General features: G+C 36.5%; 1 protein-coding gene across 1 annotated transcript in view; it reads right to left on the bottom strand.

Annotated features, from left to right (window-relative positions):
* The window catches only part of LRMDA (leucine rich melanocyte differentiation associated), a 677,396-nt gene that overhangs the window by 92,722 nt on the left and 556,695 nt on the right, over window positions 1–27,979 (bottom strand). Inside the window, exon 6 of the mRNA XM_075758625.1 lies at window positions 14,218–14,302. Coding sequence (XP_075614740.1) covers window positions 14,218–14,302 — 85 coding nt within the window. The remainder of the gene's footprint in view (window positions 1–14,217; window positions 14,303–27,979) is intronic.

Genomic DNA, 27,979 nt, shown 5'->3' with positions numbered 1-27,979 from the left:
GCTTGGAAACACAATCAAAATACCCAAGATCAATATTTGGATGAAGGTTTCCTAGTATCCATCTAGGCACTACAGAAAATGTTCACACGCAGAAGTAATTCTTGTAATATACTGTCAACACACTTTTAAGTTACTTGGGGTTACACTTTAGGATGTGATACAAAACTGACATACTGTCTAGTTGTGATGCTCAAAAATCTGTGGCTAGCTGACTACATTTTACCTATAGGGAAAGGAGTATTTAGATGGTTCCAAACTACCTAAATTTCCAGTAGCAAGGAATGTAGCTGTAGCTTCGCGAGTAGGCAAGGAAGCTCGATAGAGATGAAGGTGCTTTCCACAGAAGTTCAGGAGACAATGGCTACTAATACAGAGAGCATTCCACATGTATGCATAAACAGAACCTCTCATCCTCAAAGATTTAAATTAATAGCACACAAACATTGCTCAGCAATTGATTTGGAATGAACTTATGAGAAGTATCAATGCAGCAATAACTCACTACATATGACATCATAACCTCTGCATGTGTATGTATCTTGTTTCCCCCCTCCCTCAACATTACATTACCCCGCAAGTGAAGACTTGGCTGAAAATCCGAAAAGCCTCATCATATATCCAGCCATATGTGCATGGCTACAGCACCTGCAGGTAGTTGTTTAAAGTACAGAGATGCCTAGCATGTGTATGGATTTCCTCCCCGTAACCCATGCAGGTTTAACTACAGCCAGGGGGAGAAACTGCCTAGAGATTCCCCTCTTGTACTAACATATTTGCTTCCAACACAGTACTTCTAAATTACAGATCAGAAAAAACATTTCCTAGACTGATTGAAAAATCTTTTGTATTAAGCTTATGAAACTTGGGAATCAACAAGAAACAAAAATCAGATGTCTTTTTAACTAGGAAATAATAGAATAGTATTTGAAAAAAAAAAAAAAAAGATTTATCTCAAAATACATAAATTAGGGCAGCTCAAAATACCTACAAACTGTTATTAAATAGTTTGCTTTGGAACTTAAGAAAAATCTTCCAAACCTCTGAAGAAAAAAAAAATAAATATCAAAACAAGTAAAAACTTAAGGAATGCACTAATTCTTTTACTTAAGAATTATAAACGTTAGCTCCAGCATACGTATTTTGGTTTTTTGCTTTGCATTTCACTCTTTGGCCTATCACCATACTTAAGAAATACTTACACTGAAAGGTAAAAGTGAGTTTGACCTTCGCAGATCAAAACGATTACAGCTTGCGGTTGCACCTTTATTTATTTAAAGTACTTTCTGAAGAAGGAACCAGTTAAAATTCAGTATTATCAGAAAAAAATCTGTTTGAATTTTAAATAACTCCTACAACATCAAGCAAAATCATTATACAGATATTGGAACTAGGTTCCTGCTGTCAAGACTTAATTTCATGAATCAGATGCTGTTTGCCTTCCCAAACTGTCCACATGGGATTGAAGTGCACATTTTAAGCTAACTTAGAAACTGGCAGGCACCTTCTAAAATTTCTATTGAAAAGCTCTACATTTGGTCTCTTACATGCACAAGAACAAATCCTGAACAACCTCCAGACCTTCACAGTAGCAGTATTAATTCTTCACCTTTCCTGCCTGTGGTAGTGAAAAAAAGAATGACAGAGTAAGATTTGACTCCCTGGTGAAATACCATGGCTTCTTTAGGGTGAGTGTTGATGAGGAATTATTTTACATCCTAAATATTAATCTATCAGGAAAATACTGTCTCTATGCGGGATGGACAATTTAAGGTTACAAGCACCTTCCTGCTTGTGACTTTTCTTACATGGATCTCCCACTCAGTGCATTTCCAGCTACTGTAACAGCCACAGCAAGCTGGTGTCCATTCTCACTGATCAAGTCACCACTAGAACTCTTTCAAGTTTTCTTTCTACTCTGCAGAACAGACCTATACTTGGCATTTTTTATTTCTTTATTTACTAAATTGCACTTCATATTTGAACTTCCCAAGGCAACTTTTTCTGCCCAAATGACTTTTCCTGTACCTCCCAAATGAATGCTGTTCTTGCAATCTATTTTAACTAGTTCACTTCTTCCAGATCTAAACACCTATCTTCCCTAAACATGCAGACAGCAGAATAAAAGCACGTAAGGGTTGGCAAAACAAGAGAATTTACAGACGTTAGCAATTTTTGAAGCACTCTCTGCTTTGTGACATCTCTTGATGTTCTAATTCTGCTCGTTTGTGGCACCACTGAATAAAAACTATTATACTCCTTTAATGCAAACAGATTTAAATAAAATAAAACAAAATAGCTGAGAGTTTCTCTTCACTTTATTATTAAACTCGCTTTGGTAAAGGAATTACTTTTTATAATGATAGAGCTGAACAAAAGTGAAAAGATAGCAGTACAATGATTAACAGTTAGGAGATGGACTCCTTCAGCTATCCTCCACGGTTCTACTGTCATTGTTATCTAGCATCAGATTACAGGGCAGAGGCAAACTTTACATCCACAATTAGCAGCTGAGTGGATGTCTACATATCTCCTTTTTACTTCCTGTAATTTCACCTGGTATTTCTTTTCTTGACACATCGTGTACTTTACATCAGTAATGGTTGGCATTAGACAGCACCAAATTGCTTTTGAATGATCTAATGGCTTATATCTAATCTATTTATTATAAAGTTGCTCTCTTTTTTCCCCGGTGGAAATTTATCATTTACTGCCTTAAGAAGAAGGGGACGATCTGTCAACTTAATTAATTGGGTGGGTTTGGGAGGGGTGGTGGGGTGTGTTTGGTTGAATTGGGGTGGGGGAATTGTTTGCAAACCTTTTTGCTTTAAGACAGATTCTGGCTCTTCCATCAGGGCCCAAGGGATTATTTCCGTGGAGCCTGCTCCTTTTATTTCATGGAAACAAAAATGACTGTTAAGACAGGCTGTTCCCACTCACAGTTCAGAAAAATACCATCTGGGAGTTGCCTCCCTCCTGGGTCAGGAAGAGGTAGAAATGGGACAGATGTAGTTTTTTCAAAGCACATCTCTGACTCAATACAGCACTAAAGCTGCGACAGTTGCCACTCTGGCAGCAGCTGATGGTGAGGTAGCTGAGCTAGTGTGGGGAAATCCAGCACCTTGTCATGGTAGCCCTGTAATTTTGGTACACACATATTCTAACTCCCCTCAGACTAGACATGAACACTCATTTAGTTCTCTATTAGTTGTGAGAAGCAATGCCTTCTACTACAAATGGTTTTGAAAGAGCTAACTTGGGCCATGTGCTCTTTCCACCTCTCTGTATGTGACCCAACACTGAGCAAAAGTAAAAGAAAACAAATTCAGTGACTGTAGTCTTGCTTGCTCTTTAAGTAGACATCACAAGGGTTGCTTGCTGCCCTCTGTACAGCATCCCTGCAAAGGACTCCTATTCACTAGCATTACATTTTTTCAGCCTACTGCACTAAATATCATCATTACATTTGCTAGGCATTCTAACAGAACTGCAATACAAATCTGTTTCACTTGAGAAGCAAAGCCTACGGTTCCTTAGGTTTTATAACATAGCGCTTAGTACAAATTCACTGAATTTTTCCAGTGCTTCACTATGTGATTTTAGGAGTCTATTTTCCCCAGTGGCACGCAAGTACTAAAATTGCACTGCATTGCATTTTGCTCTCAGTAGGTGGGAAAGTGCATACTCAATGGGTTATTTTCCATTCTTTATTTCAGTTTTTATGCAGCCACAGGTGGGGGGTCTTTCAGGTGGTTGCCTAGGTTTACTAGGCACTTTAGAGTCATAGACAAGCTTTCTTAAAAGGGTCTTACAAACACACCAATGTTGTCAATCGTGCAGTAAAAGAATTTCATCTGTTTAAATAGAAATAACTTTTTAAATCTCTCAAACTGTAAAAGGCAACACAATGAATATCAACAAAAAAAAGGATCAATGATCCTCTGTTTGGTAAAGAGGCACAAAACAATTTCACTCGTTTATACTTATTGCTTACCTCTCTGTCTCCTCCTCTTCTTCTCCCCAGGTGTGATCTCTCTGCTTAAGGGTATACAAAGCTAATGAAGGATGTCGTGATACTTCCTGTCATTTACTTTTCTAGCACTGAGGCTACTAACAGACCACAAAAATATCACCAAACAGGAAAAAAAGGAAGTTGTCAACCTACTTAACATTTGCTTTCAGAACTCTGAAAGGAACTTTGATCAGCAAACATATCATTAGATCATGAATACAGATATTTACATACTATAAAATGTTGACAGTTTCTCTTCTTGCATAAGAACACGCAATGAAATCATACAAAGATGCCCCTTTATTTCCTGAAGGCAAAATTAAAGAAGGGAACCTTCACCCACTCCTGAACAAAGAAAATGCAAAAATACACTGCATCTTTTTGGCTGTTCATAGTTTGGAAGAAATGTACACACTATAGCAAGATGTGCACACCATAAAGAACCAACACACAAGGGGATAAAATAGTTTCATTGCTGTTATGCAGATGGCTGCCCTTCTGACTGTGCAGGAAATTTCTCCCTCCGCCCCAATTTTAAAGTAGGCTTCTACATGTATTCACTACGTGGGAAGTAGTACTTTGTTTCTGATGAGACCCACGTCCCCTTCATTCAGCTCAGTAACACTAACCACAGGACAGTGGCCAAGGTCACACGAGCAGACTATCCTGCTAAGTGGTCTAAATCCTTAGAGAAATGCAGCTTAAGATGGAACGTCCAAGTGATTTTAATCATAAGCAATATGAAAAATTGTGAACAATATTCAGATGCAGTAGTACTTTCTATGTGTGAGGTTTTTTTGTTTTTCTCAATGAAGAGTTCAATTATTTAGAAACTGAGATCCACAAGTCTAAAAATAGGATTCTGTGCCATGTATGTTCAAAGGCCTATATTTGTGCATCCAAAATGGTAGCAGTCCATTAGGGAAATTATTTTTCATAAATAATAATCCTGGTCTGTAGAATATTTTGCGACCATACAGTAATATCTTGAATGACAGCAAGCAGTTTTGTCTGCAAAAACATCAAAAATGTCCCAAAATTGTCCACAAAAAAGGCATTAAATGAAACAATGGAAACTTACATTTTCATTACAGACTCTAATTTTAATAAGAAAACACTATCTTTCACACTTCCGACATTTGATACACAGACTCTTAGAATAAGGCAGATATTTACCACCTCTGGAATTAAAAAATGCTCACAGAATATTCAAATGGAACATGAATTGTAAAGATCTGGTTTTTTTAACCAACAGCATAGAACTTTATTCTGTCTGTGTGCTACAGAACAGTACAGGCTGTATGGAATACAGCAACACGTGTCTATATGTTATTAAAAACAGTAAATTCCCATTTAAACAAGGGTTACAATCTGTGCACTAAACACTCACTAATGGTTATGAATCAAAATAAAGGGGGGCCCTTGTAGCAGGTGTGCATATCTATGAATTTCAATACATTGTAAAACTGTCTGTAGCCAACAGCATCATTTGGCCTTTCTGAGCTTGGAGACAGGCAATTTTTCATGATTTTACTATTTCTGGCCAAACAAAAAGTTTTTAATTAAATATACCACATGATTCCAGATGTTTGTTTATTTGTTCCAATGAGGCTGTAAAAATGCCTGAATGATAAAATTGGAGGACTCCTACAAAAACAGGCTAGGCTGGAGTGCTAACTAAACATGGGGATCCTCAGGAGACTGTACGTCCACAACAGTGCATGTGCTTTGAACCCAATTTCCCTGGAAGGGATGCACTAACACTGCCCATGACTAGACTTCTTTAGTGTAAATATCACAAAGCCAAGTAGCAAATTTACTGGATTTTTTTTTTTAATTGCCAGTTGCAGACTCATTGTAACATTAGTTCTCCTACACATCTAAAGAAGATTTTAGATAGGTTTATGGTCTTGGATCCCAAGTTTCCACATATAGAAGCCAATGTTTTCTATGTTTTTCTGCCACTTTATAGTCATGCTGCTTGGAGCTTGAGCATTCTCATGGTTTCTTATTGCCAGCATGACAAAATGAGCTATGTTGTGAAACATCAGACACTTTCTAGTCTACCCAAAAATATGAAGTTACAGTTTTTTCCTCATTAATCATATTCCCTCTGATGTGACACTTGTATGGGTAACCGGGGCCCAGGCTGCTAGGTTAGTTTTGGCAAATATGGGAAAAGTTGCAATGAAAACCTCAGAAATTATGGAAATAGTGACAAAAATATGGAAAACGGTCAGGGCTTCAGCAGTCAGATTGGGGAATGTGCCCTGTGGAAAAATGAAAGTCTCTAATATTTGGGAAAAAAAATGCTAATGATTTTGAAAGGCTGCCTAAGTCTTAGGCTCTTAATTCCCATTAGATGCAGAATGGGAATTTTGTGCCCAACTCCCTAGATATTTAACAAAATTTTAAACTAAATTTGATTAACCACTCTAATTACTCTCTGTTTTTTTAAAGTCTTGCTGCAGAGAAATGCCCATATTTTATTCCCACAGAGACATAGCAGTCCAGGAAGTGATCCTCATAGAACTTACTTCTGGCCAGCTTGGTCACACCCCTTGGATTCACTTTCAAGCCACAGAACACAGAGAATTCTCACAAATTAAAACACACTGTCATTTAAAACCAAATTCTAACTTCTCTGACCATCAAGAAAGACTTCGTACAAAACTGCAAGTTTCTTTATATGTCATCCTCAACTCATTCACCCCACCCTAGTTTCACATGACGAGTTGCTGTCATTGTTGCAATATACAAGATAACAGTACATTTTTATGCTGAAGTTTTAACAATCTACAGTATCCTGATTCAAATCCAACATTCCTTGTATACACAGACAAGAAATTGTTGACCCTGTAAGTGACAGGAACATGAATCCAATGACCCAGAAAAAGTATTTCTTGAACCATATTAGTCAAGGTCACGCTCAAATCCAACCACAATTTATTCCACATTTCAGAAAGTCTTTGTGCTTTACAGAGAAACATGCAGGCGCTGGCAGAGACTATCACTACTGAGCACGTGAGGTAAAGTGTTCCACAAAAGACCACTGCTATCTGTGGTGGTTCTATTCCAGTAAACAAATAGATTGGGGCGCGAGAGAGGTACTACACAAGACCCTCCTTTATCCTCTCTTTCATTACTGCCCAGCAATAAACCACTCCATGGCTGAGAGCTGAATGGATCATGTGTATGTGTACCGGACCTCTCAATTCCTTTGAAAGGCAACATCTGTGACTGCATGTCAATTCACACAACCGGGACAGATGTCTAATGCATTTGCAGACTCAGGGCAAATGCCAATACACGTGGGCTTCTGTTATCAGATAGAAGCATTTCACAGCAGCAAACCTCTCTAAGGAAATGTGCCCTCTAGCATTTCTCCCCACTTATATTGCTCACTCATCCCTTCTACCTATTCTTCTCCCTGCAAAGTGACCACATCAGAAAAAAAGAGGAGGCAGTAAACTAGAGCACGGTTTGGAAGGGGGGGAAAAAAAAAAAAAAATCACAGAGATATGAAGTTAGCTGCACCACTGAAGAAATAGACATGGGTCAGCACCGTTCAGCAATGGCTGTGAGAAAGGCCTGGCTTGCCTTTCTCTCAACTGCACCAGAAACAGCTGACAGCAGAGTTCTTTAAACACCTGACATTACCTTCTCACACCTCCAGACTGCAAGGACTCCAACCCTCCTCTGACAGATTTTCTCCTTCCAATCCCTTTAACTAAGGGAAACTAAGAGAGGAAAACAAACCGTTTTCTTAACCAAGTCTTGCCTCACGTTGGCACTCATCTTTACCATCAGCTTGCTTTCCATGCCTCTCCCGTGACTGTCGTGCTTCCATTAATGTCCATTTCCAAAACTGAAAAACTAAGCAAGGCACTAGAGCCCAATTTCCCATTTCATACTGGCAAGCCAAATTAGATTTTTTTTCTCTCTTCACTGCCCCCCGCCCCAACAGACTCCTTATTTTAGTCTTCTTCCACCATGCCAAGAAGAGGATTTCCACCCACTCCCCGTGGGGCTAAGTCATGAGCACAGCACAACTCACTGTTGGGACGTATTTCCTGGCATTAATAGGAAATGTCACAGCTTATTTTTGAGTGTTCCTGCCCCTGGAAAATATGATCTTGTTCGTTCCATGCTACTGTGAACTTTTTTGTTTGTTTTAAGGTTATTCATCTCATGGTCAGAAGATCCTGGCTTAAGAGGTATGCAGTCTATCACTCACCATAACATCATGCAGCTTAAAAACTACAGTATTTTCAAAGGACACCCCACATAAACCAACAAAGAAATTTCTCACTATTCACAGCATCTCTGCCTGATACGGAATTTCCATATATTGCATCTGCTTGCAGTTCTCTTATTCATCCTGTTCTTAGTTATTAGACAAGTTAAAGCACATACTTCTTATATACATATACAGAGACCTTTTGTTACAAAATTGTTTAAGATTTCTTAGATTAATTGAATGATAAAGTACTACCCACAGGTTTATTATTATTATTTTTCTCTTTTTGGACAGCACACAATGAGCTGCTTTGTGCAGATATACAGAAAAATCAATTGATAAGCATAAAGTGCAGTTCACATTAAGAAAAACTAACTAATTATGATAAGTTGCTACATAAATTGCTTTGTGACTTTCCAGCAATCAATTTCAAACTCTAAATAAGCCTCTGGCTTGAAAACACAATGAGTACCTAACAACTGTGTCAATAACAACAACAGAAAAGACTGCAATGATATATAAACAGGATAATTATCTTTCTGGAAGTAAGTTTTTATGCAAACCGATTCCTTTTCTTTTTATGTCTGTGATTTAAAGACAGCATGGCTTTTAGAGTGCACGTGTATTGAGTTGAGAACCTTGAAAAATAAGAACTTTAGGTATTAACATTTATTATTAAGAAGTGTGTGTCAGGTTTATAATTTTACTTCAGAAAGTTTAAAGCACTATCTTAAAACTCTAGACCCAATTCTTGAAGGATTGGTAGACATTACTTGTTCCAGATGAATCCGAGAATATTTATTTCTAAAGTCTGAGCAGGCTGAGCAAATTGAGGTAGAACAGGTTATTCCCTGGAGGATAGCTTGGGGCTTTCACATACCACATCAATTATATTACTCCCTCTGGCTCTCCAAAAATTCTACCTTTTTCCTTTCACACCAAATTTTGAAAGTAGTAGGTCTCCTTTGACATCTATTGGATTGTAAATTCCAGCACAACTGGATAGCTGAATGCTTGTTGTGTGTTCTAAAGTACACTTCTGTCTTGACCCAATGCATATCTCAACTCCTACAAAGCTAGTAGCTGGTCTTTATGTATGGTACACCCTAAAAATCAATCAGAATGCATTCTGTATAGTCATACCAGTCATTACTGATAATTTAATGTGCCAAACACTCTGAGTACAATAGCACAGTATAATGATCACAGGGGAAAAAAAAAAAAAAAAAAAAAGACAGATCAAGTTCAGGTGTCTCTCTAACACACTATATGCCTACATGCTTTTGCTTGCTTAGGAACACAAAAGTTTGGAAAGATCTTCATTCCAAAACAAATCTTCAGCAAACAACGCTATTAGACAAAAAAAAAAAAAAAAAAAAAAAGCAGAAGGAACCTCTCTTTTCCTTTGTTCTGAAATGCTTTATAAAATTACCTTCAGAGAGTTAATAGGAAGCTTAAAAATATTCTGTTCCTGGATTTCTGGACACTTCTTGTCGATGCAGTTTACAACTTTCAAACTCAGATTAGGACTGTTTCAGAAAATAAGAAAACGGGTCTGTCAGGTGACTCAAACATATTTGTAGAATAAACAAGAATTTTTCATTTTGGCACTCATCATTCAAATATAAAATGAGAAAATGTAATGTCTGTACATACCAGAACACTTGGATAATTAACTGAATAGACACCAAAACAGGACAGTGGATTTGTTCAGGAAGTTGTTACAAGCCAGAAGTAGATTGGAACTATTAAACCTTGGCATAAATCCAAACTAGGTTCTAAAAACTACTTACATAAATACAGGCTCAGTTTTTAATGGAAACTGCTTCTTCTTCCTTTTACCAGTAAGCTATGGGGCAGACTTACCACTGGTTGTTCCCAGAAACAAGAGCGCAAGAAAGGAGTCATTTGTAAAATGTTACTGGAAACAAAATTGCTTTGGCAAATGAATAGTTTTCAAGTAAATCAGGTAACAAACAATGTTATAAAATATCCAATGTTATACAAAGGGCATCCAACACTTTTTTTTTTATATGTCAAAACCAAATTTTCATGATAGTTGTGATTTAGTAATATTGCTTCTCAAGAGATAGAATGATAAATTACTATTTTCCCCAACCAACTGGAAAGCACTGTTCTTTTTTAGAAGGCAATTTAAGTTTCAATGTTTACACATAACAAAGGAACTTCCTTTCCAAAGATGCCATTATGTAAAAGGAATATGCAACCTGAGGAGGGTGAAGGGTGGGGAGAGCCTTTTTCCACACATCAAGCAAACTATCCTTAAAATTATATTATTACAATTTTAGAATTTCTTTTTCCATCAGTTTCCACTAAGAATTGAAAGCTCTATTTTAAGATTTTTATATGTACCCAGTTGTTGATAAGTAACAGAACATACATACAAACCACCAAAAAAACCCCCAAAACATAAACAAACAAAATGTTTGGAGCAATTTTATACTAAAATGCACTACATTTCATTACTTCCATGTCTTGGGAGCATGGCCATTTCTATTTAAAAACAAGAATAACTGATTTTTTTATTTTTTTTCCCCCCTTAAAGGTAGATCTGGGTAAGCAGAAAGTAAGTTGAGGCCCATTTTATTTTGCTTCATCAGAAAATTCAAAGACTAGAACAATACAAGCAATGGAATATAAAAATAAATGAAGCACGTTATATGACAGGAGGACATGTCTTCAAACTGAGTTGTTTTATCTCCATAAGAGAATTGTACAAATTTCACACAAGTAAATCACTGGTGTCTAAAAACATAAAAAATGAAATACAAAATTCTAGTTTAACAAAGACCAAGGAAGACCTTTAGGAGTTTGAGATCATTGTTTTGGAATCAAAACAAAATAAGCTAGGTATAAAATTACCACTTTGAAAGGCTTGCCTAATGGCACAGCAATTAGATCTCATAAAGAATCGAGTCATATTGCTGTTAGGTGCCCAAAACCTGCATAGAAGGCCAGTACATTTCCTGCTAAAAAATATGAACAGTGAGACCAAGTAAAGGTTCAACTTCAAAAAGTGGGTTGAAGCACAAAGTGATTTAAGGGAAAACAACTTTCCAAGATGGGAAGAAATTTTCTAAAGCTTAAAAACATGTATCCAATATTAATTGCTCTCTTCATGTACTTATATACTCAAGCATCACAACACTTGATATAATATTTACAGTGATTATTCCATATCATTCCACACTGATGCTGTGCTGTCATATACTGTTTCTGTGGGCTCTGAAAGTGAGAGAGAAATTTTTATATTTCCTGAATATTGTCTGTACAAAATATGGAGACAACCCCAAAAGACCAGATCCTGTCTGGAAATAATATACTGTATGCATGAACATGAAAGATGTAAGATGCATGGTGCAGCGCATGCATAATTATATGCTTTTGCTCTCCCTGCAAAATTCATAGTTAGAGTGAGAAATGTCCAAGCAGAACCGTACCATTCAAATACATTCAGCTTGTTCCTGCTACCCCTCCCAGTACCCCAAAAATCAATTTACAGCTGTACCAAACCATTTGCCAGACTTTCAGATTCTGGTAAACAAGTTTCTCCAGGGACAAATAAGAGCACTCACAAGCTTACAGCATTCTTCTTTACAGTTTGCATTGAAAACCGCCAATATTTACATATGCAACAGCTGATTCAATCATTTTTTACAAAACTGAAAGCATTCAGTGAAAAAAAAAATACTGAATATATTCAGAACCTAAAATAAGCATGTTCAAGTATTTCATTCTTTTCTTGGAGATTTTTCTATTGACTCCAATTAATCTTTTATGGGCTTGTGAACTTAGAGATTTTTCTTTGTATAAAGAAGTTGATTGAATTAATGGGCCCTGCCAGCAGGTGTTCCAAGCTTTATTTACAACACCTGGAATTTTGGAAAGTTTTCTTCATTATTTCCCTGTGAATATATTTTATATATAGACATACATATGTACAAACTTATTGGATCATGCTAACTATGTCTCTTTTAGGGCCAATTTTACCCTTTTTTTGGATGACACACTCTTCTCCATTCACTTTATTTATAACTGGGCTTAATCATCAAGGAAATTTTCAGCACATATTTAGCATGCAAAGCAGAATGTCTCTGAGAAGAGTAAAGACAGAAGTAATAAAGAATTATGTGAACAGCTAAGGGTAAAAAGTTGATAATTTGGAGAATATAATTCTCCCCTTTCACAGTTAGAGAGTAATCATTCTCAAACCCTAGCAAAGACAGTGATACGCAGAACCTGGTAAGCTCCACCTCTGAACGGACACCCGTATGAACATGTCTGGAACACCTACTAGAGCCACACAATTGCTTTATTGCAAGAGAAGTCAACCAGTAATGCAGGCATACAACCTTTGATGCTTAATGCTACTGGCACTTCTTTTGTCCAGTCAGACTCCAAAATCAGCCATGAAGCCACACTTCTAATTCACTATCATCTAAATAAACAAATCTGAGGATACTTGGCTTTTAACAGTACTTTTAACATATTTCTATAGAACTTAGGCATTTACAACATTCTGTCATTCTACTTATTGTCTTATTAGACCCTAGCCATTTAATCCAACACCAGAAATCCAACCTCAAAGCAAATGTCCTTACCTAAAAATCAAAGCCACAACACATATCAGGAATTGGGGAGGCAGTGGGTTGCAGTTATTTTCATTTGTGATTTTTTAATCTCTAAAGCAAATGTCCTTACCTAAAAATCAAAGCCACAACACATATCAGGAATTGGGGAGGCAGTGGGTTGCAGTTATTTTCATTTGTGATTTTTTAATCTCTAAATCCAGGATTTTGTTTTGGTCCTTTCTCTTCAAAAAATATCAGTTACTACATGAGCTCAGTGTCAGAACACAATGCACCAGAGCACTTTCAGGACATCTGATTTCCAATACACCATATCAATTTACACCAAGACCAGGATGTAGCTTCACACCCATCTTTAGCCCTGGCACAAAGACAGTGATACAGGCTGCAACAAATTAAAGCCTAATCAGTTGCTCTCCTTATCCTTCCCACCTGAATCCTTGCTCAGCTGCATTGCCTGCCTAACTCTTTCAGAAGGTTTCAAGTAATAAGGCACTCTACTAACACTGCAGAATTTGAACACACGTTAAAACTAAGCTACCATCAATTCACAATGTAAGACTGACTTTGATTCTGGTATCCTCTACAAAACCTGCCTCTGCATAAAAGGTTTACACGTTGATTTCATGTCGATCATGTAATGTGGGAAATAAGTGAGTACTGTTGTTCTGGTTTTAAGCTGAAAAATGCTGCAAACTTTACAAATTTCTCCCTTTTAGAACAAAGGTGAAAGAGCTTAGAATGCACCCTTTGTGACTGCTTCAGTTTTTCACCTGTTCCCTGAACTTTTTGCTCCATAGGTATGCAAAAGGAATTTTGAGAATTTGCCCCAGGGTGCTTTTTAAGTTCTTTTTAAGTTTTCTTTTGGTGAAAAAGGAAATTGAACACTGATCCACCTTTATGTTGAAAACCAGAGAAGAATCCCTTTTATTGCAATGAAAATGTGTTAACATTTCAAAATTATAGCCCTAAATTGTTAAACTGCCAAAAAGATTGCTCTTTAGAAATATTAGAAAGTTTACAAATTCTCTCAAAATTACCAATGCTGCATGTAATCATCTACGTAGCAATGTTTAAGTACTCTAATCTCTTTACGTTTTTCTCTCACACACAAAAAAAAAAAATCACTGAACGTTATTATCCATAGATTTATTTGCTTTCCCAGTAGATTACCTTTAAATCCTATTCAATATGAGTTAAAATCTGTAGTCTTGACAGGTATGGTTTTCTCATCTAGTGCTTGAAAGGCACAGGGTTCTCTGTAAAGTGCCAATGCAGCAGTAACTAATACAGAGAAGGCCTTACAGCAAAGCTCACCACCTTGCAGCAGTTCATACCAATAAAAGTTTAGTTCATACCTCTGTGATTGGTGAGGTCTCTGGATCCCGAAGGGAGAGGTGTATAGTGCATCTCTGGAGAGGTGGAGGCAGCATCGCTGGAGGCCTGTATGACAAAACAAATATTATCAGGAATCTGAGTGAAAGTCAGTGATTATGCAAAGAGGATGCACCTGCAAGATGAGTGCTATGATGTGGTTACAGGTGCACAGAGTCACCAGCCATGGAGGATTAATTTGTTTTTGTTAAGGCTGCCTGCAAACCTTTCAAGAGAAGCTGTACTCACAAGAGTTGTCCTTTCACACGTCCAGTTTCACGTATAGTGTTTACAATCTACCCATTGCAATGTACATATAAAAGATGATGGATTTTAGTAAAAGACACAAAGGACAGTGTTCACTAAAAGTTACATGACAATTTCTAATAGAAAAGATAAGGCAAATAAAGAGAAGAAATACAAAAGCTAAAACTTTTCTTGAATCTCATGCTAATTTACTAAAAGGAGCCTTGAGAAAATAATTGCTATCTTCTGTGCAGCTTGTTTCCTAATGATATATTGGCTTAAAAGCTGCAAAAGTCAAAGGAATCCACCTCAATCTTATTTCTTATTTTGTAATTAATCACATCCTCAAAATTTATATATTTTTTTAATTGAAATGAATTCAAAACCAGATTTATAATGTCTGGTTAAGATAAAAGTATGAAACAGGGCTATAATGTTTTGGAGAAGAAAAAGCTTTAATACTAAATTAAATCTTAATTGCTAGACTAAACCTGAGAACAACAAACAGAAACCCACAATAATGAAAATTAATCATGGTAATAGTTTGTTATAGGCTGTAACTTAGAAATCTTCTTTGTCATGGCTGTTGCAATCCTAGATAATAGTATATTAAAATGTTAAGAGGTAAGTGACTGAGCAGATTACTATACTAAGCTTTTGCTTTTGGAGACCAGCTGTCAGTTTCTATGTCAGACCATAGTTATAGTCCTATCTTTGTCCCTAGCAAAAAAACAGGTCATCATGCATCAAAACAAAGATCTTAATAGAGACAGTTTTGCCTAAACGGCAAGGATGCTATTTATCGGATATGAATAAAAAAAAAAATCTAGAAAATCTTGCCTCCGCTGAATCACCAGTGATAATATACCCTTTTCAGGGTACCTCCTTTTCAGAAAGGTAATGCTATAGACACAACTCTCACCTTCAGCTAGAGTGAAGAATAGTTTGATTTTAGTGAACTGTAAACATGCAGCTCAGTCTACCCTGAACTACGAAGTATTGGAAATCTTCCCTCTGATGACCAATATGAGCTGAGGACACATAACGTCTCAGAGGATTAGATAGATGCCCCTAACACCCAGAAATGTGACATCTGAAGTGAATTCCAAAGAACAGGCATCTATTTACAACTATCTGTTTTCTTTGGGCCAAGTTGTTCTGGGTAAAACAAGAAGAAAATTGTCGCTAACTCTTTAGCATAAGACTTCATCCCTGTAAATCACTCCAAAAGCTGGAGGAATAAGTAGTCTCATACTGTACACTCTAGATGTTATCTGCCTATTCAAGTGTACTTATTTGGGACTCTGATAATAGTGAAGGTTTCTCTTTGGTACTTTTAATCTCAATTTAGACTGTTGACAGCTTGATGATAGCTTTTCCTAAAATTACTAGAAGAGACTTTGCCTTTTCAGCAATATACCACTGAGTGAGCAAAATTCAAGAGCTTCTAAAAAGGATATTGGAGTGAAGGGGCAATTTAGCTTTATCTCCAATTTTAGGAAAAGCAAGAACAGGAGGGTTTGTTTATTGGTGTTTTGCTGTTATTTTATGTACAGTATATAATTCCCTGTCAAATACAGAACAGTTTTCATTACCTTTGAGCTAAGCATTCAGTTAGAGCAACTTTAATTCTACAGGATATCATCCAGGGTTAGGATTGTTTTGCAAAAAACACTGGCTTGGAGTTCTGAATCACGTTTCTGAGTAAGCCTGTGCACCAGCAGAAAGACAACTATTTGTTTTCCCTACCACAAACTGACACTTGGCCCTAAGCTATTTTCTGAAGAGATTTGTATAGATTGTGTTACTCTTAATATTCACAGGAATATTTTGACAGTGACAGCATTGACATGTGACAGTTATGTCTTCAAGTATTGGTGACATATGCATCAGAAGTTCTTGTTGCAGTGGAAAGTAACTACAAATACAAATAGCTTTGAGGAAAGCTGGTTAAAATGGGTGGTAGCTTCAGTTTTGTAGGAATAGGTCACCACATAGTTCAGTAAAGAAATACTAGCAGTATCGTATTCTTGCAAGTGTTAAAGTCATCCATGTTTTGCAGTATATCATAGTATAAGGTATAAAAGTTACAAGGCCAATAAAGTTAGACTACTCACAACCTAAGTTATGCAGATAACCAAACACTTGCTAAATTAAGGTATCTCTGTCTCCACATTAACCTGTAAGTTTTGTCCAAGCTAAGAATTGCTGTACTTGATACTAAATAGATTGTAAAAGAGTACCAGATTTTCAAACCATGTTCATCAAAATTACAGATACTCTAATACCTAAACTTCAAGTAATTTTAATTAAAGCAATGGTTATTGTTTAGGAAATTTTACTTTCTGTTGACGAGTAAGTTGTGACTTGATGTTAGGCTATATTGGTTATAATGGAATATCATTAATACCCATTGATGATATTCTATTTGTGTCACATAGCTTGTATTTGTATCCTAGTATTTCTCTGCTAATATTTACCCTTATTTCTAAGGCATGCCACAAAGTCTTTACACACCAATACAGATCAGTAGCTGTGGTAGCCATTAACGTATCATGCCTGACAAAATATTACAATACAGGAAGAACAGCAGCATGTTGGCACGTTCCTGACAAGGGTTCAATAGATACACAATGTACTTGCGGAAAGATGTGCTAAGTAAAATTGTTTCAATGCACACAGAGATACAAAGGAATCTTTCCTTAGCTAAATACATTTAATTCCAAAATATTTTCAGATGACATCACAGAGACAAATCTTAATTTGATCAAGACATCATCCAAAAGAGAGATGGTAGAGTACAGAATGAGATGTGGTAGCAAAACCCAAACTAATTAAGAAAATATTATTTACTATGGAGCTCAAGACATAGACTAAGGATTCTCTTTGCATGTTACTTTAGAAAAATTTTAAGTGTTTTTGATTTCTCCTTTGCAACATGTTTCTCATCTAGTATGGGAATATCTCAAATCTCCAGCATTTCAGAGTTTCTCTCTCTCTCTCTCTTTTTTTTTTTTTTTTTTCCAGGGAACTGATTAAGAGGCAGATTTCTTGGGGACAGCGTGATACTCATTCTCTAAGTCTGACCCACAATTATCAAGAACTCTTGTGTTCTGTGGTACTGTTGTTTATTTTCATTCATCACAGTTTTAACACTTGTCAAAGTCATCCAGTAAGGTCACAGAGAAATGACCTTAGCAATCTGAAAGCTTGTTGCTTCTCATTTGGTGATTTACATTCAAATAAAAATGGAAGACAATATTGTGACATTGCAGTGATCAGCCCAATGGTACATATCACATTATTAGATGCAAAACTCGTATTTAGTAAGAAAGTATGATTTATTTCAAAAGATTTTTAATATATCCACAGGGAAACCACAATTAAGAATGAAGGAAATCACTGCATTACCCATTTTTTAAACTGACAAAAACATTTCTCCAGAAAGGTATATGATTAATGGAACAATCTGTGGTATAGTTCCAACTTAAAGGATCAACTCCTACTTGCTTTAGAAAAACTTTTCCTTTTATGTAAACAAACACTAATATTTTCTTGATAAGCTTATTCTGTCTCAAATGTGCTCAATGCTTAAAATTAATCATACTTTAACAGATATGTGGCTTATTATAATTTTAAGAACTGTCTGCATAAACATTTACATAGGCTAAGGATTCATTTTGGAACTCCTGGGCACACATATCTTTCCCAAGAGAGATGATGGCAACAGTCTGCAATAATTCATATATCTTTTGAAAAGTTGCCTAAATATCTGTTTACCAATATGTCAGCACTGTATTGATTCAACTTCTTTGTAACACTGATGGCAGCAATTCACATATCTTAACCCATGAGTATATTGGACCGTGATGATTTGTTCAAATCTGTGATAAAATGTATAGAAACTTTTCATGGAATTCCTCAAGACTTTTTCCTGCAGAATTTTAGACATAACTAACTAATTGTTTACAGATTAAATATATATATAAATCATGTGTAAGTGTGTGATGAGGAACATAGTCTGCTTAATAACAGAAAAAGATTTAAATGTATTCGTTTGGGGTTGAATTTATGACATACTTGCAGAGAGTATCAAAATACTACTTTAGAGGGACTGTTTCAGTGTCGTGAGTTTGCAGAGCACCAAGCACAATGGGGCTCTGATTTCACTGTGAAGTCTTTGAGACCCATGTGATAGCAGAAAATATTACAGGAAGCAACAATACACCAAGTCTTTAACCATTCCATCCTAGAGAATGGTTAGGGAAGAACAACTTTATTTGCAACGTGTTTGCTTTTCTCATGTGAACTCACGAACAATAAAGCCAGTGAAAGAAAGGGATAAAGCATGCCAGAAGGGATGAAGAGACTAGAAGATATCCAAAAGCAGGACCTGAGAGGACCACTATATATGGCAGCCTACAAAAGGTATTGCTTTCTTCTCCCTAGCTGTGAGCTAGGCTAGAGGTCTCAAATGGGCCAGCCTGAGTTTGCGTCTGATCCCAATACACTGTTATGTTCCAGAAAACCAACAGGTGGCATGGCATGCTTATGTGGAGAGAGCTTTGCTTGCTGACATGGGATTTCCAGATTCCCCTGCTCCACAGCCAAGCATAGTTAACTACAAGTCAGCAGTTGCCTTTACTAAACCTCCAGCATAAATTAGAGTCACTTTCATTAAGGGGGAGAGGGGGAAACAAGCACATGGTGTTATCACAACTTGCCTGATCTGTCTAAGCTTACTGAGATGACCTCCTAACCCAGCACAGAAATAGTGATTTATTTTAAAATCTGGTTTTAGACGTTTGACCATGGTACTGAAAAACAGAACAACATAGCAGATGAGTATTGGATGGAAGGTGGGAAGGAAGGAAAAGGGTATCACCCACTTTTGTCTCAATCTCATGCCTTAAACTGTGCTTCTCATATTTTGCTGAATGTCACAAAGACCTGAATGACTTACTTTCAGCAGCAGCCATTATTAAGAAAATTAAAAGTAGTAATTTAACCAGTCCTAATAAAGAAGACAAACACAATCTGATTACTCTGAACTAATATGCCATTTTATTTTTATAAAAGTATCTCATTAGAAAGAATTTCCTACGGAAAAATAGGGAGTCTTTTTCCCAAGGATTTTTTTTTCCTTGTTAATAATAAAGAGAATATATGAGACAAGAAAGGAACTTAAGAGCAGGTATTGGTAGGATAAGGGATTTTTTTGGCTTTGTGCTTCTTTTGCCTAATAATCTAATACTAATAATAATAATTTTTCAAAAAATCATCAGGAGTCTGACCTTCTAAGTCTGTGATGCATAACTTTTAGTATGATGTGGAAATGAAAAATGTTTTTCCAGTATGCAAACACAGAGCAAAGCATGAAGGGGAAAAAACAAAATAAAACAAAAATAAAACCAAAAAACCCCAACACTTTGTAACATTTAAAAGAAAATGAAGTCAGCCACACATTGGCAACTGGCTCTCAGGAGTCTGGGAATCTAATTAGACTAAAGAAAAGTTTCATTTGTTTAATCCCCAAATTCCACTTTTCAAGGAATAAATCCCCAATATTTGGATGGTATTAGTAAGGGAACATCCTGTGTAGTATCAGCATATATTGTACATCTGCTGCATCAAAACAAATTTGTAGAGACCAATGGTTCAAAAATACAAATGGTCTGCTACTTTTGGCAACCTCACACGTTCCTTCAAATAATTTCAGCTGCTGGAGGAAGTAAAGGGGGGGAGTGTAATTCAGATAAGCCAATCCTCTTTGAATCATGGTTTGAGAAACAGTAAAATTTAAATGAGTCTGCTTTCCAAATTAAATCTACTAGACATTTCCTTTTTATATTTCTAAACACAAGAATAAACAAAAAATTATCTAATATTTATACCTATGTTAGCAAAAAATGCTGCAACCCATTTCTGACATTTTTAAATTTAATAACACAAGTGTTTCAGCTATAATCAAGAGTGTGACTTTGAACTTAGCAAATATTCATTCCAGATATTTTAGCAGCCTATTTTCATATGTGATGCTATTAATAGAGTAGGCCAAATTATTACAGCATGAGGATGACAAGGAGAACAGTGATCTTATATTTTGGTTAGCCTTCCAATTCCAATAACCTTTAACAAGAAAAGGCATGAGAATTTTGCTTATTTAACAGAAGTAGTAGAGCTTAAGAAGATTCAAAGCAGTTCAGAATACATTTCCCTTATTCTCATATAAGAGAGATTACCACTTCTTACTTTAACTTTTGGTTTTCACTTAATGTTAAATTGCAAGGTTGAAAGCAGGGTGCAACTGGATCAAAAATGTAAATGAACATCAGATAATTCTTATGCATTTAGGCTTAATTGAGTGTAATCGATATGTCTGGTGTGCAGCCAAATTCAACTATTGTGAAAAGCACCTAATGTACAGACATTATTTTTGGACTACTGAATGCCAGAAAATAATGAGCTGGCATTCAGCTTTGGTGAATCAGACCTTGAATTTTCATCTAAGAGCAGTTTTGAATTATTACTGAAGATAAGGTGTAAATGTGCAAGGGAATTTTATCCATGTTTCTCCCATGAATCATAAATGAGGAAAAAAATTACGGTCTAAATTGCACTTAAAAGGAATAAAGTCTTTTCATGTCATACATGATTTATCAAAATGATCTCATTTTAAGAGTACTGTGGTGTATCTTGATTAATAACATTAGTAAGCATGATGAATGGTCTCTTTAATGGTAACACAGAATTTATTGGCAAAATCCCTACTTCTACCAAAAAGGGTGGGAAGTAGCTAGTAACTTGCAGAAACAGCTTAAGTAAACTCTCTCTCATGTATTTTGCATTTAGACATCTTTGAAAATTCTTAATTTGAGTTTATTCTCAGGCTTATTTTGAAAACAAGTAACAGGTTTTACCCAATGTGGCAGCTCTAACCATTACAAAAGTCACTTTGCAGTTCCCTGCAAAACAAGCTGAAATCTGCGTGTACTGTAAGAGGATGGAGCGTATTAAGGTCTTTCAAGAACATAGGCCCTACCCCCTTATAATCTTTTTCAATATCCTCTTCATTTTGCTTCACTATCCTAAACGCTTCCCTTCTCCCATTACTCCATCTTCCTTCTCCCCCCTCCCCCCCTTTTTTTAAGCCTGCTCCAGCCTGCCCTAACTAATTTCCTTTTGGGCTGACAGATCAGAGGCCTTCCTACCAGTGTTCCTTTTAGACCTGTGAAGCCCTCCTCGTAATCCTGCTGCTTGTCCACAATTAATCTTTCCAGTTGCCACATTATTAACACTACCACCCACAGACAGAGGATGCCTGAGCACGGCTGGACACTCGCTTCCCACTGGAGCATCAAAGTTGTCAATCACACACTAGTCAGAAAGTTGCCTGCTGTCAACATCAGAGGTTTTCATCCTCTCCTACCCGCTGATCAAACATTTTTCTTCAGAAGATTAATTCCAAGTCCCCACCCATTTCCTCCCATATCCTCTTTCCCTTTTAGGTTTACTCAATGATCCATCTTCTGTATGGAAAAGGAAGCAGTGTATAATAGAAAACCTTTCAAAACAAAAGTTCAGCAAAACTAAATTTAAATCCTAGCTGTTATCAACCTCCCCCCCCCCGTGCAAGTTAAACACCTTAAAGAGCTTGGATTAGACCTAGTCACAAATGCCTTTCTTTGATCAAAGGCTCCAAGACTTTACACAAATATAATCACAAGGCAATGACTGCATCTAAGGAGCCTGAATTGATTTGTTCTACTGTAACATATAGCATACAAAAACACCCGTTAGGTTTTTCGACTTCCAAGACCATTCTTTTTCAATTTATATCACTCAAAAGCCAAGAATTTTAGCATCTTCTCAACACTATCCTTCTTCAAGCTCAGTAGAAAAAAAATTACTTCTTATTGCATGGTAGTTGCCTTCTATCTTTTTTAAAGTTGTGTCTTAGCTACCTACCTTTAAAAGCAGAAGGATGCAAGAGATTCTGCTCTCACTCAGTTCAGTTTAATGAGTTGAAGGAAAGTAACTTCACTATTAACACCTCTCCCAAATCATATACCAGATTGTAATATTTTCAGTTGTGATGAGTTAAACCTTACTGCTCAGGTGGCTCAGTATCTTTCATTATGGTAGATAGCAGGATCTGACCCTAAAGGAGCACTTAAACGTTCTAGCAACACAACACTGAATGAAAGGAATACCCATTAATATAATCCAACAAGCAATCTATTCACTGTAAAACTTAATGCTAGGTTTTAAAGTAAGAATAAATCAATTTAAAATCACACTACAAAATAAATTCAAAGTTGCTAAATCATACTCAGGCCTAAAATAGATTTTTGAATGCTTTTTCTTCTCTTAGACTGAAAATCAGGAAATTGACAAAAGAGTCCAAAAAATTTAAAACAATAAAGGAAAATCTCTGGCCTTGACTCCTGGTCTGAGTTTGGGAAAGTAAGTCCAAGCAAGAAGTATACAATTTATCTTGCATTTCTTTACCAGCATCTTTACCTTCCTTCACCTTCTGGGAACACACATGCTACCTTCTTTTCATTTACAGTATGCAGCATTCAATGGGCTTGTACACTAGTAAAATAAAGTGCAAAAAAAAAAAAAACCAAAACACATAAACAAGTCTGTCATACCCCAAACCAGAAAACTCTGCAACTGCTGCTAAAGAATTTTGACTTGTCATAGACAACTATTCTTTGAAGTGTCTTGTAAAGTGAACCACAAATATATTTCTAGATGCCAGCAGATGCTAGCTTTCTTCCAAGTTCCCACCTCACCAATGCCCAAACATGCCATTTACTGCATTTCACTCATCACCCAACAGCTCTGAAGGAATGTTCAATGTATTAGATACCAAGTTTCCCTCAGTCATTCCCTGTAACACTTTTCAAACAATTATATCACAACTACAAAACACATCACTATTGGAGTAACTGCTGAGAATTATGCTATGCTATGGCATAGCAACGGTATACAGGCTACATGTAAACACAGGTGCAGAACTCAAATACACATTACATACAACACAGTAACTTCTTACTTTTCATAGACCCGTGTTTTGAAATACAGATGATTCAGAACTTCTACACGTTTTTTTTGCCAGTCTGATGTCCATAGATTCTTCAAAAGCAAACACAGAATCAGCAAGGTAAATTGTTTTGGTTTGTTTTTTTTTTATAGGAACCTCTGAGACTGGTCCATAAATTAAATCAGTAACATAATATTATCACCTGCAAACACAATGACAATCAGAGGAATGCAGAACTGTATATATGTTTCACTGACCAAGCATAACTGTTTGCAATGTTAGAGGGTTTACTTTGCTTTGCTATTCATTCTGCTGTCCCCTGCTTGCTTCATTTTTTCAGAAGTATGGACACTGCTGCAAAATTGAAAGCTAGATGCTAAAGATTATAAGATAACAGTGGTTTAATGACTATTGTTGAGTTGCACTGATTCTGTGCTTAATAGGCACAGGAATTAACAAATGGAAAGGTTAAAAGTGCTTTTAAGGCATCTTCATTCTGTCATGTGGGAATAAAATTGAATTGCAGCAAAAACCTCTTGTCACACTACTTAGTCAGCAGAAGAGGGTGCTGTAGTGTAACCTATTTAAAATGCAAATAGAGTAACTTTTGTAATAGCAGATTAAAACTAGCATTTTATTCACTTGGCATACCCACAGCATACCGAATGCTGGAATCAGACTTGTCACTGCACACCGCAGGTTATTAATAGAGCTCAGAATGGTGTTGCTAAATGTGCAAGTTAAAAGCAAATAAACAAAAATGGATTTATCTGTGGTATTTGTTCTCTGGGAGAATTCAGCAAGGCCTGCCTTACACTGCACATTTGTTTATCCAAGATCACTGAGGCTAATTTTTTTTTCTTTTTTTTTCTTTTCTTTTTTTTTTCCCCCCAAGTATTTGATTGACAGCCACTTACCACAGCCAGAAGTTCTGGGATATGTGATCTATAACGTTAACATTCTAGAGAAAAACACAGTTATTTTCAACCTGGACAAGTAAATCTATTAAATAAGACACACAGGAAAGAGTCTACGGTGCACAACTGCTACTTTCTAATAGGTCTTTCTGGACTCTCATGAACTACCAGCACATGAGAAAAAAACAAAGCCAAAGGCTTCAGCAGAACCAAATCAACACATTGTGCTATGGCTTTACACTTCATTTTCCTGCAATGTCAGGTGTTAGGGCAGGCAAGTGGGTTTCCCCTCTATATTCAAACCAATTCCTCTGTTCTTAATCTCGATCTCTCAGAGATTCATCAAAAATGCGATTTAATTACATCTCCTCCCCCCTCCTCCCCCTCCCCAAAAGAGCGTAAACATGACTCCTTTTTATCTCCTGATACATCTGGACAAGTAGACAATGTGCTAAAACAAAATAAATCTGCCCTGACAGTCACATCAAAGGGTTCAGCTAGGGGCTTGCAGCTACTTAAGGCACAGGAATGTTGTTGCTAAGCATCGCTCTACAACCTATCAGTCCCTTAAAGAAGAGCTTTTTTCTTTCAGAGGGAGATGAGGAAAGCTGGAGAGTGGGAACCAGACTGCAAAGGGAGATTGGGGATTTTGGAGGATTTTGAAGCTTAAAGTGAATTGCATGAAGAAAAGGGGGTTTGTTTTGTTTTGCCTCTTGACATACAGTCTGCATTTGTGGAGGGGGGGGAGTAGGGGAGGAAGAAGGGGTTAAAACTTGTTGATGAAACATCTTCTGAATTTTCCCCTTGGATAAAACCAAGAAAAGTCTTTGATATCCTTTTTCAAATCCCTGTACTTACTGTAGGTTCAAAATAGAAAGATTGTGACCAAAAGCAATAGGGTTGGGATACCAAGCCTTTTCAAAGTATATGGCAAAATGCATCCCATGCTCTGCTTTTCTGTCAAGCATTTGATTAACCAGGAACAATGTCCATATCTAATAAACATGCTCTACAGAGAAAGGAAACTTTTGATACATATGCACATAACACAATTTGATGCTTGATTTACTAGTAAAAACTATTCCCTCTAGAGAGAAGCGTTCACTGAAATCATCAGTCTTCCACACAGTGCTCTGCAGGACTTGATTTGTACATGTTTAATGCTAAAAACTCAAAATGAAGCCAAAGGAAGGTAAAAATCACACTAAAATCAGACCTTAGAACTATACTAATTATAAACACAGCCGTGATGAAATAGACAGCTAACAATTCCAATTATGCTCTCCTCTCACAGACGTAGAAACATATACAAGGCAGATAGACAATCCAGCTTGAAAAGTACGAATCAATTAGTTTCAAAGCTTAATTATCCTGAAGGTAAGCTAAGAAAACCTGTAGTTCAGTTACAGCACCACTGAGAGGTGAATGAACTTTGGATCACACATCTTTGGCTTTTAAAAACAGTTTAAAAGTTTAAAAAATCCTCTTTCTTTTTTAAGAATTAAACAAAGAAAGTGTGAAATGGACTCATTCTACATGCAGGGTAACTATCAAGAACATGAACAATTACTGAGCCCACGATATTACACAAATAAATAACACTTAGCATTATCTTCAGCACTATCATATTTATTAAACAGTGACTGAGGGCAGCAGTAACCATTTTTATTGTCCCATATAGCTCTTATTTTCTAATTAAACAGAAGGTTATTTCCACTGCCAATGGAGCCATTTATCTTATTTGAGTGTTACATAATATTTTTTGCCAGCCAAGCCTGACTATAAAGTGTTCTGTGTGGTGAACTGTGGCCCAACTTGCTTTTCTGTTTGGTAATCATAGAAATGGGCCATTTTGTGCTGTGTTAATAAATAAACTTTTTGCAATTTCTCCTAAAACATGATAAAGCTTATACTTTGTCCTACCCTCTAGCTTCAATACAAGGGCAATGAGCTGTATTATTAAAGATATAGGTCAAGCAAACCTGATGATTTCAATCCTGTGGGGTGCTTTAGAAACTGTTGTCATATTACTGAGATCGTTCTGCTGTTCCTAATTATTCCTCTTGGTTGCTTCACATTTCAAGTGATTTCTCTCACACTTATGTCAAAATTTATAAGCTGCTCTGTGTAACAACACTACATTATTTCCTCACTTGTTATGGTAATATAGGACAGAAACTAGGAGAATGCTTTAATCTAGCTGACAAGGATAATGTAGTCTAGAAATGTAATAAACTTTGTATTCTACTACAGAGTTGTGGTTTTTTCCCTACCATGAAACATTTCATATAGATAGACATCTTAGAAAAACTAATTGCTACAATAACTTGAATATCCTCTTATCTGAGATGCTTTTATCAGAAAAAAATGTATCAGCATTAAAGCGTTCACTCCAATAGCTTGTGCACTCTCCTTATTCCCATAACTGCTATTCCGCAACATTCTGTTGACTGTACTGTAAAACTACATACTGCCGAAGGAAACCTATTTCCAAGAAATCTGTGCATCACACAAACAGAGCAAAACATTTGTAATTAACAGGCTGGGCTTTAACAGTGCTGTAACACATCTTGGGCTGACTGGCACAAAATTTTATTTGCACTAAGTAGCTTGAGACTGGGAAAACATAAAGTCAAATTTATGTGATAGCTTCATGTTCTACAGTGTCTTTTGAAGGATTTCAGAATGTAAGGAAAGCTGCCAGTGGAAAAGGTAGTCTAATGAAAGGTTTGAATTTTAAAGCTAGCATGGGTACTGCTTACTGTGGGAGCTAACCTATGGAAGCATCATTTCCTTCAGAACATACTAGAGGGTACAAAATGATGTTAAAACCCACTCACAAAAAAACCCAAAACAACCAACCCGCAAATCAAAACAGAGCACAACTCCAGCTAGAAAAATGTCATATGAGTAACTCAAACATGACATCCATCCCAGTATTTCTAGGGATAATTTTGCTGAAGTAGCTTGTATGTGCAATTTGCTGTATTTGTCAAACATCCAATGGGTTTTCAAAGTACTTTTAGTCATGAACAAACTGAAAAAAATCACTAACAGATCTGTGAAAAAAAAAGACCTACTGCCCCATAATTTTGTGCTGCATCATCATGATAATATGAGAGCGAGTCCACAGCATCAAAGCCATCAGATAAGACGACAGGAACAGGAGCGCCTACAATGGTCTACAATGGCAACCTTTAAAGGTTCTTTTTTCCAGATACATGGAAAATAATATTTAATGGAGCATGCTCACAGGAAACAGAGGAGGCAAAGATGAAGCTAGTGTAGTTCCAAATAGAAATATTCACCAACAGCACTGTCAGGAAAAAAAAATAACCCTAACCAACCAACCAACCCCTAAACAGAATAGATTTCTGGTTTTGTTTCTGTTTGTACTTCTGTCTTCCTTTACAGAGTTGATGACCTGACTGAAGATAAACTTTGCAAAGTTTGGGGGTGTGGAGAGGGAGCAAGAGGCAGAAAAAATATCTTCTGAAGGGTTTCACATCTGGATCCCAATTAGAAGAACTG

This window comes from Balearica regulorum, chromosome 7 (assembly GCF_011004875.1).
Source record: "Balearica regulorum gibbericeps isolate bBalReg1 chromosome 7, bBalReg1.pri, whole genome shotgun sequence".
Taxonomy (NCBI): Eukaryota; Metazoa; Chordata; class Aves; order Gruiformes; family Gruidae; genus Balearica; species Balearica regulorum.
The sequence above is the reverse complement of the archived record's forward strand: the minus strand, read 5'-3'. Positions and strand labels throughout refer to the sequence as shown.